Raw genomic sequence first — 12,833 nt, forward strand, 5'->3', positions numbered from 1 at the left:
GTCGAGACGTGAGGTAGGACAGGCGTGAGAGTAATTGTTTCTTCTTGCCGTCCAATTCCTTCTTGGGTGTTTATATGTAATTGTGTGTTTAAATAATTAAAATTTAATTTATCTACTTTGTGTGTTTTAATGTTTAATTATTTATGTAATCAAATGAATTTATAAGGGTTAGGATAGTTTAGACAAGTATCCTTGGAGTTAGACCATCACCAATGCAAGGTGCAAAATGCATTTATAAACATGTCCAGTCAATTGTCATATCATATTTTCACTGGTGCACAAAAAATACTCATTTTCTATCCAACCCTACAAACATCTTTACCAATACTTATATGTTGGGTTATATGAGATTTGTTGATGATTAAAGCTAAAACCCAAAGGATCCATCATCCTTGCCTGAAATAAGTTAGGATACAATTTTCAAGTCCAACAGTTTCTCTCCCCTTGAAAGCTTCACAAAACAGTTGCCCGAATCCTTATTACATTAAACTACTGCCTTCAAATAATATAGAGAACAAGTGCTGATCATAAAAGAGCTAGTCAACAGTCAAGTCAACCAAAGTCAAAGGCTAAAGACCCAAAGACCATCAACAAGTCAAAGCGAGAAGTTCTGGATTTCTAGAAGAGTTGGGTTACAACCAGTTGTTCTAGGAAATCTAGTAGTTCACTATATTTCTCTGAAGATCCATCAGTTCAATGAAACAATGTAACAATCCAACAATTTAACAACTACTGGCAGTTATATCATTTAGGGGGTGTTTGTTTTTTTTTTTTTTTTGAAAAGCACTTCTAGACCTCTTATGTCTGCTCCACGCAGACCACGCGCAGACGTTTGAGCCTGCAGTGTGTTTGATTTTTGGAAGTGATTTTATTAAAAAAAGGTCTTCTAGACCTCTTCTCCAAGAAGACCTGGACTCCCCTATTCAAACCTCTTCTCCCCCTCTTCTCCTCCTCCTCTTCACAACATGTTCCTCCTCCCAGCCCAGCAGACACCACATCTCCCCTCCGCCACCACCACATCTCCGATTGAGCCGCCGACAACCACCTGTTACGTCCACCTCACACAACAACCACCTCCGATTGAGCCCCCAGCCGCTGTTAGAAACTCCGATTGAGCCCCAGCCACCGTTAGAAACTCCGATTGAGCCCCCAGCCGTCTGTTAGAAACTCCGACGTTAGATGTGAATTTATCTTTTTCATGAGTTTTTGTTCGTTTTTTAACAATTAGGATGCTCAATCAATTCTGCATATTACTTCCTCTAGGATTTCTGTGGGATGAATGTTGCTTTTGGAGATGCGGTTTGATATGAATTTAACTATTTGATATGAACTTTAACTGTTTCATGAGTTTTTTGTTCATTTTTTAAAGATTAGGCTTCTCAATTTTGCATATTACATCCTCTAGGGTTTCTGTGGGATGATTGTTGCTATTGGTAATACAGTTCGATATCGAACTTAATTTTTCATGATATCTTTGTTTATCTTTTAAGAATTTATCTTAGCAAGTTATACATATTACATCGTCTAGGGTTCCTGTGATACTTTTGATGAACTTATAACATATTCATGATTGACTATTTGACTTGCTGACCAATTTGCCATACTTGTTTGGTGCAGGGTGGGGAAGACATCTCTGATGAATCAGTATCCATATTCCTTTGTGACTTGAACTAGTAATGTGTAAGATCCTAACTAACAAAAATTCTTCAAGTGACTGAAAAATTGGAACATAGAAATTATTATTTGATGTTTATTAGCATAAACTCTGTTAACTATTTAAATATTTTTTGTCAGTTGGGATATGTTTGCCCTTTATTTGGTCTGTATTACTTATTAGCATAAAATTCTTGTTAAATTTGAACCATAGTAGAGAAAAGGCGTAGATTTAGGAGTAGGATTAGTGCTTTTTGTGAGTAAGCCATTCCAAAAAAATTGAAAACTTGATAGCATTCAGGCGCTATGGCATGATTGAGTATTTGAGTATAACTCTTTGAACATTAAGTACTTACATCCCTACCAAAACTAATGTGATTTATGAGAAGTAAATCTATTTTCGTGGAAGGTTCTTGTTTGTCCTTTATATCTGCCGTTAGATATGTCAACAAGAAGTTTAGCCCTCAATACAAGGCAACAATAGGAGCCGATTTCTTGACAAAGGAAGTGCAGTCTGATGATAGGCTCTTCACTGTGCAGGTTAGTAGTTATGACTCGTTGATGAGTGATAAAAACCTTGTTACTCCACAATTTGTTAGCTCATTGTGTTTTTTTTGTGAATTCCTTCATCATGTTTAACACATTAGTACGGTTATAAAATATAACCAACAAGGAACATTGCCTTTTCAATTGTTTTTCACCTCAGTGATCTTGCTGATATCTTCTAGCATTAGATCCAAGTAGTGTGCTTCACAAGATGCCCAAAACAGATTTTTCCATTTTTCCATTAACATTTTAGCTACAAGTAAACAAGAACATAAACTGTTATGATATGTCCAAAATCGGTTGTTACCTTAAAGTTGATGAATCATGAAATATAGAAAACATGAAAAATTAAACTAACCGCCTAACTTAAAGTTACACCCATTGTCAGTCATAACCTGCACTAGGGGTGTGCACGGTTCGGTTCGGTTCGGTTTTGGGTAAAATCAAAACCGTAACCAAAATGTCGGTTTTTGGCTTTTTAAAACCGTTCGGTTTCGGTTTTTTCGGTTTCAGTTTTTTCGATTTTTATGTCGGTTCGGTTTTTCGGTTATTTCGGTTTTTGAAACAAAATTATGTAAGATTCAAAAAAATATAAAGTATAATTCAAAATATAAGAATCTTCATTATATGTATTATAGTTAACTTCTTTAATTAATACTGTTTACACAAACCTACCTTCTAATATATTTTAATGTTTCTCTAAACTTTTTATTAAGACATTTTCTTTTATAATAAATTGAAGATCATTTAATTTTTATAGAAAATTTTGTTATTTCTTGTAGCTGATAAATAGATCACTTCAATTATAAATAAACATGTAATGTTTTTAATATAAACACTTAACATTCAAGAATAAAATTAATAATTTCTACTAGCATTGGGTTAAACATTTAAACAACTTAAACTTAAACTTAAAAATATATGGATTGCAACTTATCGGTTCGGTTCGGTTTTTTTCGGTTATTGAAAATGGTTATCAAAAAACCAAACCGAAATTTTCGGTTATTAAAAATCTGAAAACCGAACCGTCAGTTTTTGTTTCGGTTCGGTTTTTTCGGTTCGGTTTTGTCGGTTATTTCGGTTACGGTTCGGTTATTTCGATTTTCTGCACACCCCTAACCTGCACAACATCTTGTTCACCAATTTTATCCACAAAGCCATCAAATAACTCAAAAACCTTTCCACTAGTCTTCATATACGACACGATGAAGCATCTACAGACTCCAAAAATATTCTTCCTTTAGAACTATTTTAAACAAAGTTAATTAACGTTCTTTGTATCCTATATGTCCATCAATTAGACATTACTAAACAGCCATACTTTGTCCACTCTACTCTATGACCTTCGACCCAACCCTCCATAATTTTTACCTCACTTTTTTTAATAATGGTACACGAAGCTCATCGTACGATGGAGCCTTTAGATGCGACCCATAGTTCTCAACAGTGCAAGTCACATGACTAGCTTTAATAGAAAAATCTAACTGAGTTAGCGCTAAAGGACATAATGTCAGGATTTTAAATAATTAAGTACAATACTCAACAATTTTAAAGACTAAGGCACCGCCTGAAAATGAGTATAAAAACAAAGGACAAAACTTGCAGTTCACTCTTTATATAACAAATAAATTTATTAATGCTACTTTTACTTAAGAAAATATGAAAAAAGTTCAACATGCATATATTTTATTGTTCATATTTTGATATGCACCAAATGCAACACATAAATTATATCAAATAAGGTATAAAATTAACTCTTTTTAGTATTATTGTTGGAAAAAGTGTGTTTCTTTGTACACTTTTGATTTCAGGATGTAACACCCCAAAAACATAAGCCCGTATATTATAAAGTTCAAAGAATTAATAAACAAGATATTACCAATTAAGAACTTAACCTAGTTAAATTCTAGTCTTGAAATAACTCATATTATGGTTAAAATACTTGAAGCTAGAGAAAATGGTAGTCAAGGGACTAAACTTGTCAAAAATGAAACTTTTATTACTAGTAGTAACAAAATCAAAACCAAACACACCAAAATTGGTGGTCTGGTCGACAGAAGCAGAGAAAAGGGGCGACCCCCATTGTTCCAAAACCCTAACATCACTATTTTCTTGCAAATTGAGGGCTCAAATCCTAACCAAAACGAAATCCGAGCTTAGAATCGTGTTCCTCATCGCAAGAGGATTAAGAGGTAAGTAAAATTTTGTGAGAATTCACTACTTGAAATTCTCATGAATCTAGCAAATCTGAAATTTTGTTGATGCATGATAGTAATTAGTTAGATTAAAGATGATATAGTGTTTAGGATTAAAACCTAGACAACTATATATGAAATCATGCCCTAATTCAGGAAAATTCCATGAATCCATAAATGTTAAGTTATGGGTTTTGTATGTTGATGATGAATATTAGGATTTTGAGTGTAATCCTAGTATAAATTTCATTATAAGAAGTAATTCCAGTGATATGGATACTAATTGTATGCAAAATTTGCTATTATAGTGAAATTTGATGGCAAATCATAAAGTCATGAACTTGTTTATGAAGGTGGAAAAATTCGACCCGCTAGGTGTTTGTAAAAATGCCTAAGTGGGGATTCAAATGTGAATTTTGGATAAAAACGCAGATTTGATAATGGTCCATAATTATGTGATTATGGTCATAAAAAGGAGTTCTAAACATGTTATAAAAATTGAATTTTCTAGGCAAGGAGTCCGGTTCATCTAGCGGACAAGCCGGGGGAGGTTCACGAGGAAAAGACGCGCTCTAAAAGGTACGAAATTTATTGTTTCGTTACATTATACCTTAATGTTAGTTTAGGTAATAAATTCTGAAACATGATAATCAAGGTTACCAAAATGCCATGAAAATGATTAGTGACCTAAACAAGCGAAATGGGTCAAAACAAGCGACAAACATGGATATTTACATGCCCTGAATGGTGCTGGATTCAGCAACCAAACGGGTCAAAACAAGTCTCGTATGAAACATGAAAATAGACACTATCGCTTCATGCTTGGATATATCCTTTATGTAAGTCGTAATTTAGACATGCCATGATAGTTGTGAAGTTTAAATTCCTTATATAGGGATTGCAATCTTGATTGAAGTTTGTGAACAATTGAGTAGATGGTAAATACGAAAGTCGGATATAGTCATATATAGATTGATGAGGGAGTTTTTCCTTTTCGGGATAGCGAAAGTGATAACGGGTATTAGTCCTAAATTGAATAATTAACCTCGGGTGGGTATTAAACCTGTTTAGGGTCACTTTGCTGCAAAATGGTACTTGAATGCTCAAGGTCAAAAGCAAGAAAACAAGTGCAGGGCTCACCGTAAATTACGGTGGCACCGTAATTTACGGTGGCCATTAAAGTGCTACGGTGAGAACCTCCTGGTTTACGGTAGGTACCCCAAGTGCCCAGAACCCACCGTAATTTACGGTGATACCGTAAATTACGGTGGAGCCCAATTTTGCTGAATTTTTCACTTTTGATTTGGGATAAGTTACCAATCCTAATCCAATACGTGTATTCCCATCGTTAATAATACTAATGCCTGTTTAAAAACATTAGTTTTTCAGGTACTCAAGTGAAGGATGATGATCAAGCAGTTGATTTGGACCGAACACCTAACTTTACGCTTCCGCACTTGAACATTGTTTTGTAATTTTATAACTCTGGTAGTTTATCTTGGAACATTGTTGTAGTTTAAACATGTAAATGTTTTATCTAATGGGTTAGGAAATCTTGAAAGTTTTTGTAAGGACTACTTTTTGGTGTAATATGTAAAGCTTATTGCTAGTTAAAATGGGTATTTTAATACGGGTCTTACAAGTTGGTAATCAGAGCTTAAGGTTGCCAATAAGTGTTCGGTTCAAGCTTGATCGACATCCGGTAAGAGTTATTGTTTAAGTAAAATTTAGAAGTATAGAAGTAATTCACGAACGAATATACATGGAAAAGAGTGTGTAAGCACACTCAAACACGAGAAAAGCATGAAACAAGAATAATAGAATCAAGAGTGTGTAAGCACACTCAAACACGAGAAAAGCATGAGACAAGAATGATTAAGTCAAGTTGCGAACTTGATCAAATCAAAACAAGTAAAACATGTATTACAAATGAAATGTTTAACACTATATGTAAACATTTCAGTATCAAAGATGGCAAGCGGAGGTGACGGAGATGCGGTGCCAAGAGTCACCGAACAGATGAGAATAGTGATTGCCGAAGAAGTTGGAAAGGCGATCGAAAACAGCTTGTCGAACTTCATTGATAAAATCCAAAATACGGTTTTATCAGTGGTAGAAGAAAGAATCAAGAAGCTAGAAGATAATTCAAATCTAGCAAAGGAAAAATCCGGGGAACGAAAACCTTGTTCATACAAGGAATTCATAGCTTGTAAACCGCCTATCTATAATGGGGAAGTTGATCCAATCGTGTGTCAGCGATGGATAGGCGATATCGAGGGAGTGTTCGAGAGAACACATTGTGATGAAAATGACTACGTAGCTTATGGTACGGGTCAGTTAAGAGGTCAAGCGAAGGATTGGTGGGATAACAAGAAGAAAGAGATTGGAAACGAAGCGGCTAAGGCCATGACGTGGGAGGAGTTTAAGACGCCGTTTCTTAAACACCATAGCCCCAAAGCGGTTATAAACAAGATCAAGGAAGAGTTCATGCAACTCAGACACAAGGGTGAATCCATAGACAAGATCACGGGGGTGTTTATGGACAAAATGAAGTTCTGTGACGATCTGATCACGAACGAAGAACAAAAAGTCTATTACTACCATAACATGCTGAGCGCTGAATATAGGGAGTTCATAACCCCTTCAAAGTATGAGACCCTTACCGAGATTGTCAATGCTGCTCGGGAAAGGGAGATTGAGTTGAAAAAGAGTATAGAGCGGGGTGAACGAAGGGCACAGGATATAAATCCAAGCCCTACCAAGAAGGCAAGAACGAATGAAACATCAAAGAAATCAGACGCAAAGAGCGGTACGCCAAGTTGCAAAATCTGCGGCAAGAATCACAAAGGTGAATGTCGCTTCAAGGATAAGCCATGTCCTATATGTCGAAAAACGGGACATATGGCTATATCATGCCCGGAAAAAGTGACCGTTTGTTATAACTGTTACCGAACGGGTCACAAAAGATCAGAGTGCCCAGAATTGGCGGGAAAGAAAGAAGGGCAAGACTCAAAAGGTGAAGCCGCAAAAGCCAAAGCAAGATCCTTTCAATTGACCGCTGCTGAAGCAAAGGTCGAACCTGACGTGGTCTCAGGTATATTCACTATAAATTCAATTCCCGCACGTGTGTTATTTGATACTGGTGCGAATAAATCCTTTGTTTCATATGGGTTTATTCGACACCCCTCATTTGTTCTAACAAAATTGCCTATGCCTTTAGAGGTAGAGATAGGTAATAATAAAAGCTTTATTGTCTGTGATGTATGTAAAAACTGCACGATGAATATTGATGACGAGGAATATGCAATAGACTTGATCCCGATGTCGATGGGAGAATTCCAAGTGGTAGTGGGAATGGATTGGCTATCCCGTTACCACGCAAAAGTGGTTTGTTTCCGAAAGGAAATAAAACTAACTTCTCCTAGCGGAAAGCAAGTTACAATATATGGAGAAAAGGGAGGTAACCCGGTGATATGCTCAATGCTAGAAGCTCGCAAACTCATGAAACATGGATGCAAGGCCTTTATGGTATATGCGAGCGAAACGGAAAAGGAACTCCTCAAAATTGGGGATGTACCAGTCGTGCGAGATTATGAAGACGTGTTTCCGGAAGAACTACCGGGGATACCGCCAGAACGGGAGGTAGAGTTCGGAATCGAGTTGATTCCGGGCGCGAAACCCGTGGCCAAGGCGCCATACCGACTTGCACCGTCGGAGTTACAAGAATTGATGTCGGCAAATTCAGGAATTTCTTGACAAGGGATTTATCCGACCGAGTGTGTCTCCGTGGGGCGCACCAGTCTTATTCGTGAAAAAGAAAGATGGCAGTATGCGCATGTGTATCGATTACCGGGAGTTAAACAAACTCACGGTGAAGAATCGATACCCACTTCCAAGAATTGACGATTTATTCGACCAACTGCAAGGAGCAAGTTGGTTTTCCAAAATTGATCTCCGATCCGGTTATCACCAATTGAAAGTCAAGGAGGAGGACGTACCCAAAACGGCTTTCCGTACGAGGTACGGGCATTATGAATTCCTCGTAATGCCTTTCGGATTGACCAATGCGCCCGCGGCTTTCATGGACCTCATGAACCGGGTTTGCAAACCCATGCTAGATAAGTCGGTAATTGTATTTATCGACGACATTCTGGTATATTCAAAGAGTGAAGCCGAGCACGTGTGTCATTTGCGGGAGATATTAGACACACTTAGACGAGAGAAGCTGTATGCAAAATTCACGAAGTGTGCTTTCTGGTTACGGGAAGTACAGTTTCTTGGGCATCTTATTAGTGCTGATGGAGTACTAGTAGATCCGTCAAAGATAGAAGCTGTGACAAAATTGAGCCCTCCAAGAAATCCCTCGGAAATCCGAAGCTTTTTAGGGCTTGCGAGATATTATCGGAGATTCATACAGGATTTCTCCAAAATTGCCTTACCCTTGACCAAATTAACTCGTAAGGAGGAAAAGTTTGTGTGGGGCATTAAGCAAGAGGAAGCTTTCCAAACACTCAAGGAAAAGTTGACCCACGCTCCGGTACTGACCTTACCGGAAGGGACTGAAGACATGGTGGTTTACTCGGACGCTTCTCAATTGGGGCTCGGATGCGTGTTAATGCAACGAGGCAAGGTTATCGCCTACGCCTCGAGACAATTGAAGATTCATGAAAATAAATATCCGGTTCACGACTTAGAATTGGCGGCGGTGGTGTTTGCCTTAAAAATATGGAGACATTACTTGTATGGAGTAAAGTTTACAATCTTTACCGACCATAAAAGCTTGAAATATTTCTTCGACCAGAAGGAATTAAACATGCGGCAAAGGCGGTGGTTAGAAACCGTCAAGGACTATGACTGCGAAATACATTACCACCCCGGTAAGGCCAATGTAGTTGCCGATGCGCTGAGTCGCAAAACAGATTATGCCCCGATACGGGTACGATCAATGCAACTGGTTGTGACTTCAAGTTTACTAGAACGAATTCGAGAAGCACAAGATGAAGCTGTAAAGGCAGAAAACTGGAAAAAGGAAAGAATTATTGGTCAAGTTGAAGACCTTGAAGTGGGCAGTCACGGCCTAAGAACTCGTTTTAATAGAATCTGGGTTCCCAACACATGTGGTGTTAAGAAGCTTCTCCTTGATGAAGCTCATAAATCCCGTTATTCCATTCACCCGGGGGCGACCAAAATGTATCATGACTTGAAGCAAAACTATTGGTGGCCCGGAATGAAGCGAGACACTGTGAAATACGTGGAAAAATGCTTGACATGCCTACAAGTCAAGGCGGAACACCAAAAGCCGTATGGTAAACTCCAACCGTTAGAAATTCCGGTTTGGAAATGGGAGCAAATCACGATGGACCTATTGACTAAACTACCTAAAACAAGTCGTGGTTTTGACACTATTTGGGTGGTCGTGGATAGGTTAACTAAAAGCGCCCACTTTATTCCGATTCGTGAAACCTATACATCTGAGAAAATGTCGGAGGTATACACCAATGAAATCATAGCAAGGCATGGGGTACCGATATCCATTGTATGAGACAGAGATACTCGGTTTACCTCGAAATTCTGGCGTGAATTCCAAGAACAGATGGGAACCAAATTGTTCCTTAGCACTGCTTACCATCCACAAACGGATGGGCAGAGCGAAAGAACAATACAAACATTGGGTGATATGCTACGGGCTTGCATTATTGACTTTGGGGGTAGTTGGGATGTCCATTTACCCTTGGTCGAATTCGCGTATAATAATAGCTATCACGCGAGCATTAAAATGGCCCCGTATGAGCTATTATATGGCAGAAAGTGTCGGACTCCGGTATGTTGGGGAGAGGTGGGCCCGCGAGGGCTAGCACCAACTGATGTAATCCGAGCTACAAATGCGAAAATTGACATAGTTCGGACACATTTGAAGGCGGCTCAAGACCGACAAAAGGCATACGCAGACAAAAGAAATAGGCCAATCGAGTTCCAAGTTGGCGATATGGTCATGCTAAAGGTTTCCCCATGGAAGGGTATTATCAGATTCAGAAAGAGGGGGAAGTTGAGCCCGAGATTCATTGGGCCATTTAGAATCATTGAACGAGTTGGTAAGGTAGCTTACCGACTTGCATTACCCGAAGAGTTGAGTGGGATTCATAACACATTTCACGTGTCACATCTCCGGAAATGTTTGGCCGACGAGACCGCTCATGTCCACTACGATGATATCGAAGTGGATAACAGTCTCAACTATGCAGTAAAACCGATTGCGATTTTGGATCGTAAAGAGAAAAATTTGAGGAACAAAGTGATATATCAAGTCAAGGTCAAATGGGACCACAGAAAAGGGTCAGACACTACTTGGGAACCCGAAGAGGAGATGCGGCGTCTCTACCCTACATTATTTGGTACGTAATTCGGTTTCGGGGACGAAACCCTTTTTAAGGGGGGTGGACTTGTAACACCCCAAAAACATAAGCCCGTATATTATAAAGTTCAAAGAATTAATAAACAAGAAATTACCAATTAAGAACTTAACCTAGTTAAATTCTAGTCTTGAAATAACTCATATTATGGTTAAAATACTTGAAGCTAGAGAAAATGGTAGTCAAGGGACTAAACTTGTCAAAAATGAAACTTTTATTACTAGTAGTAACAAAATCAAAACCAAACACACCAAAATTGGTGGTCTGGTCGACAGAAGCAGAGAAAAGGGGCGACCCCCATTGTTCCAAAACCCTAACATCACTATTTTCTTGCAAATTGAGGGCTCAAATCCTAACCAAAACGAAATCCGAGCTTAGAATCATGTTCCTCATCGCAAGAGGATTAAGAGGTAAGTAAAATTTTGTGAGAATTCACTACTTGAAATTCTCATGAATCTAGCAAATCTGAAATTTTGTTGATGCATGATAGTAATTAGTTAGATTAAAGATGATATAGTGTTTAGGATTAAAACCTAGACAACTATATATGAAATCATGCCCTAATTCAGGAAAATTCCATGAATCCATAAATGTTAAGTTATGGGTTTTGTATGTTGATGATGAATATTAGGATTTTGAGTGTAATCCTAGTATAAATTTCATTATAAGAAGTAATTCCAGTGATATGGATACTAATTGTATGCAAAATTTGCTATTATAGTGAAATTTGATGGCAAATCATAAAGTCATGAACTTGTTTATGAAGGTGGAAAAATTCGACCCGCTAGGTGTTTGTAAAAATGCCTAAGTGGGGATTCAAATGTGAATTTTGGATAAAAACGCAGATTTGATAATGGTCCATAATTATGTGATTATGGTCATAAAAAGGAGTTCTAAACATGTTATAAAAATTGAATTTTCTAGGCAAGGAGTCCGGTTCATCTAGCGGACAAGCCGGGGGAGGTTCACGAGGAAAAGACGCGCTCTAAAAGGTACGAAATTTATTGTTTCGTTACATTATACCTTAATGTTAGTTTAGGTAATAAATTCTGAAACATGATAATCAAGGTTACCAAAATGCCATGAAAATGATTAGTGACCTAAACAAGCGAAATGGGTCAAAACAAGCGACAAACATGGATATTTACATGCCCTGAATGGTGCTGGATTCAGCAACCAAACGGGTCAAAACAAGTCTCGTATGAAACATGAAAATAGACACTATCGCTTCATGCTTGGATATATCCTTTATGTAAGTCGTAATTTAGACATGCCATGATAGTTGTGAAGTTTAAATTCCTTATATAGGGATTGCAATCTTGATTGAAGTTTGTGAACAATTGAGTAGATGGTAAATACGAAAGTCGGATATAGTCATATATAGATTGATGAGGGAGTTTTTCCTTTTCGGGATAGCGAAAGTGATAACGGGTATTAGTCCTAAATTGAATAATTAACCTCGGGTGGGTATTAAACCTGTTTAGGGTCACTTTGCTGCAAAATGGTACTTGAATGCTCAAGGTCAAAAGCAAGAAAACAAGTGCAGGGCTCACCGTAAATTACGGTGGCACCGTAATTTACGGTGGCCATTAAAGTGCTACGGTGAGAACCTCCTGGTTTACGGTAGGTACCCCAAGTGCCCAGAACCCACCGTAATTTACGGTGATACCGTAAATTACGGTGGAGCCCAATTTTGCTGAATTTTTCACTTTTGATTTGGGATAAGTTACCAATCCTAATCCAATACGTGTATTCCCATCGTTAATAATACTAATGCCTGTTTAAAAACATTAGTTTTTCAGGTACTCAAGTGAAGGATGATGATCAAGCAGTTGATTTGGACCGAACACCTAACTTTACGCTTCTGCACTTGAACATTGTTTTGTAATTTTATAACTCTGGTAGTTTATCTTGGAACATTGTTGTAGTTTAAACATGTAAATGTTTTATCTAATGGGTTAGGAAATCTTGAAAGTTTTTGTAAGGACTACTTTTTGGTGTAATATGTAAAGCTTATTGCTAGTTAAAA

At 37.8% G+C, this 12,833-nt stretch overlaps 1 protein-coding gene across 9 annotated transcripts; it reads left to right on the forward strand.

Annotated features, from left to right (window-relative positions):
• Window positions 1-907: 907 nt before the first annotated feature.
• LOC110922872 (ras-related protein Rab7) lies at window positions 908-12,833 on the forward strand. 9 transcript variants are annotated; one of them, XR_002583544.2, is made up of 6 exons: window positions 908-1,433; window positions 1,618-1,644; window positions 2,094-2,193; window positions 4,906-4,973; window positions 11,729-11,796; window positions 12,599-12,833. XR_002583544.2 is itself a non-coding variant. In XM_022167071.2 (5 exons), the coding sequence occupies exons 2-5, from the start codon at window positions 1,637-1,639 to the stop codon at window positions 5,867-5,869; spliced, it is 270 nt and encodes an 89-aa protein (XP_022022763.1). In that variant the 5' UTR covers window positions 908-1,433; window positions 1,618-1,636; the 3' UTR covers window positions 5,870-6,010. The 9 variants fall into 9 exon arrangements, 4 of the variants coding, with proteins under 4 accessions (XP_022022763.1, XP_022022762.1, XP_022022764.1 ...); XR_004886951.1 differs by having other exon boundaries at window positions 12,607-12,833; XR_004886952.1 differs by lacking the exon at window positions 12,599-12,833 and adding an exon at window positions 12,289-12,589.

The sequence above is a fragment of the Helianthus annuus genome, chromosome 17 (genome assembly GCF_002127325.2).
Source record: "Helianthus annuus cultivar XRQ/B chromosome 17, HanXRQr2.0-SUNRISE, whole genome shotgun sequence".
NCBI lineage: Eukaryota > Viridiplantae > Streptophyta > Magnoliopsida > Asterales > Asteraceae > Helianthus > Helianthus annuus.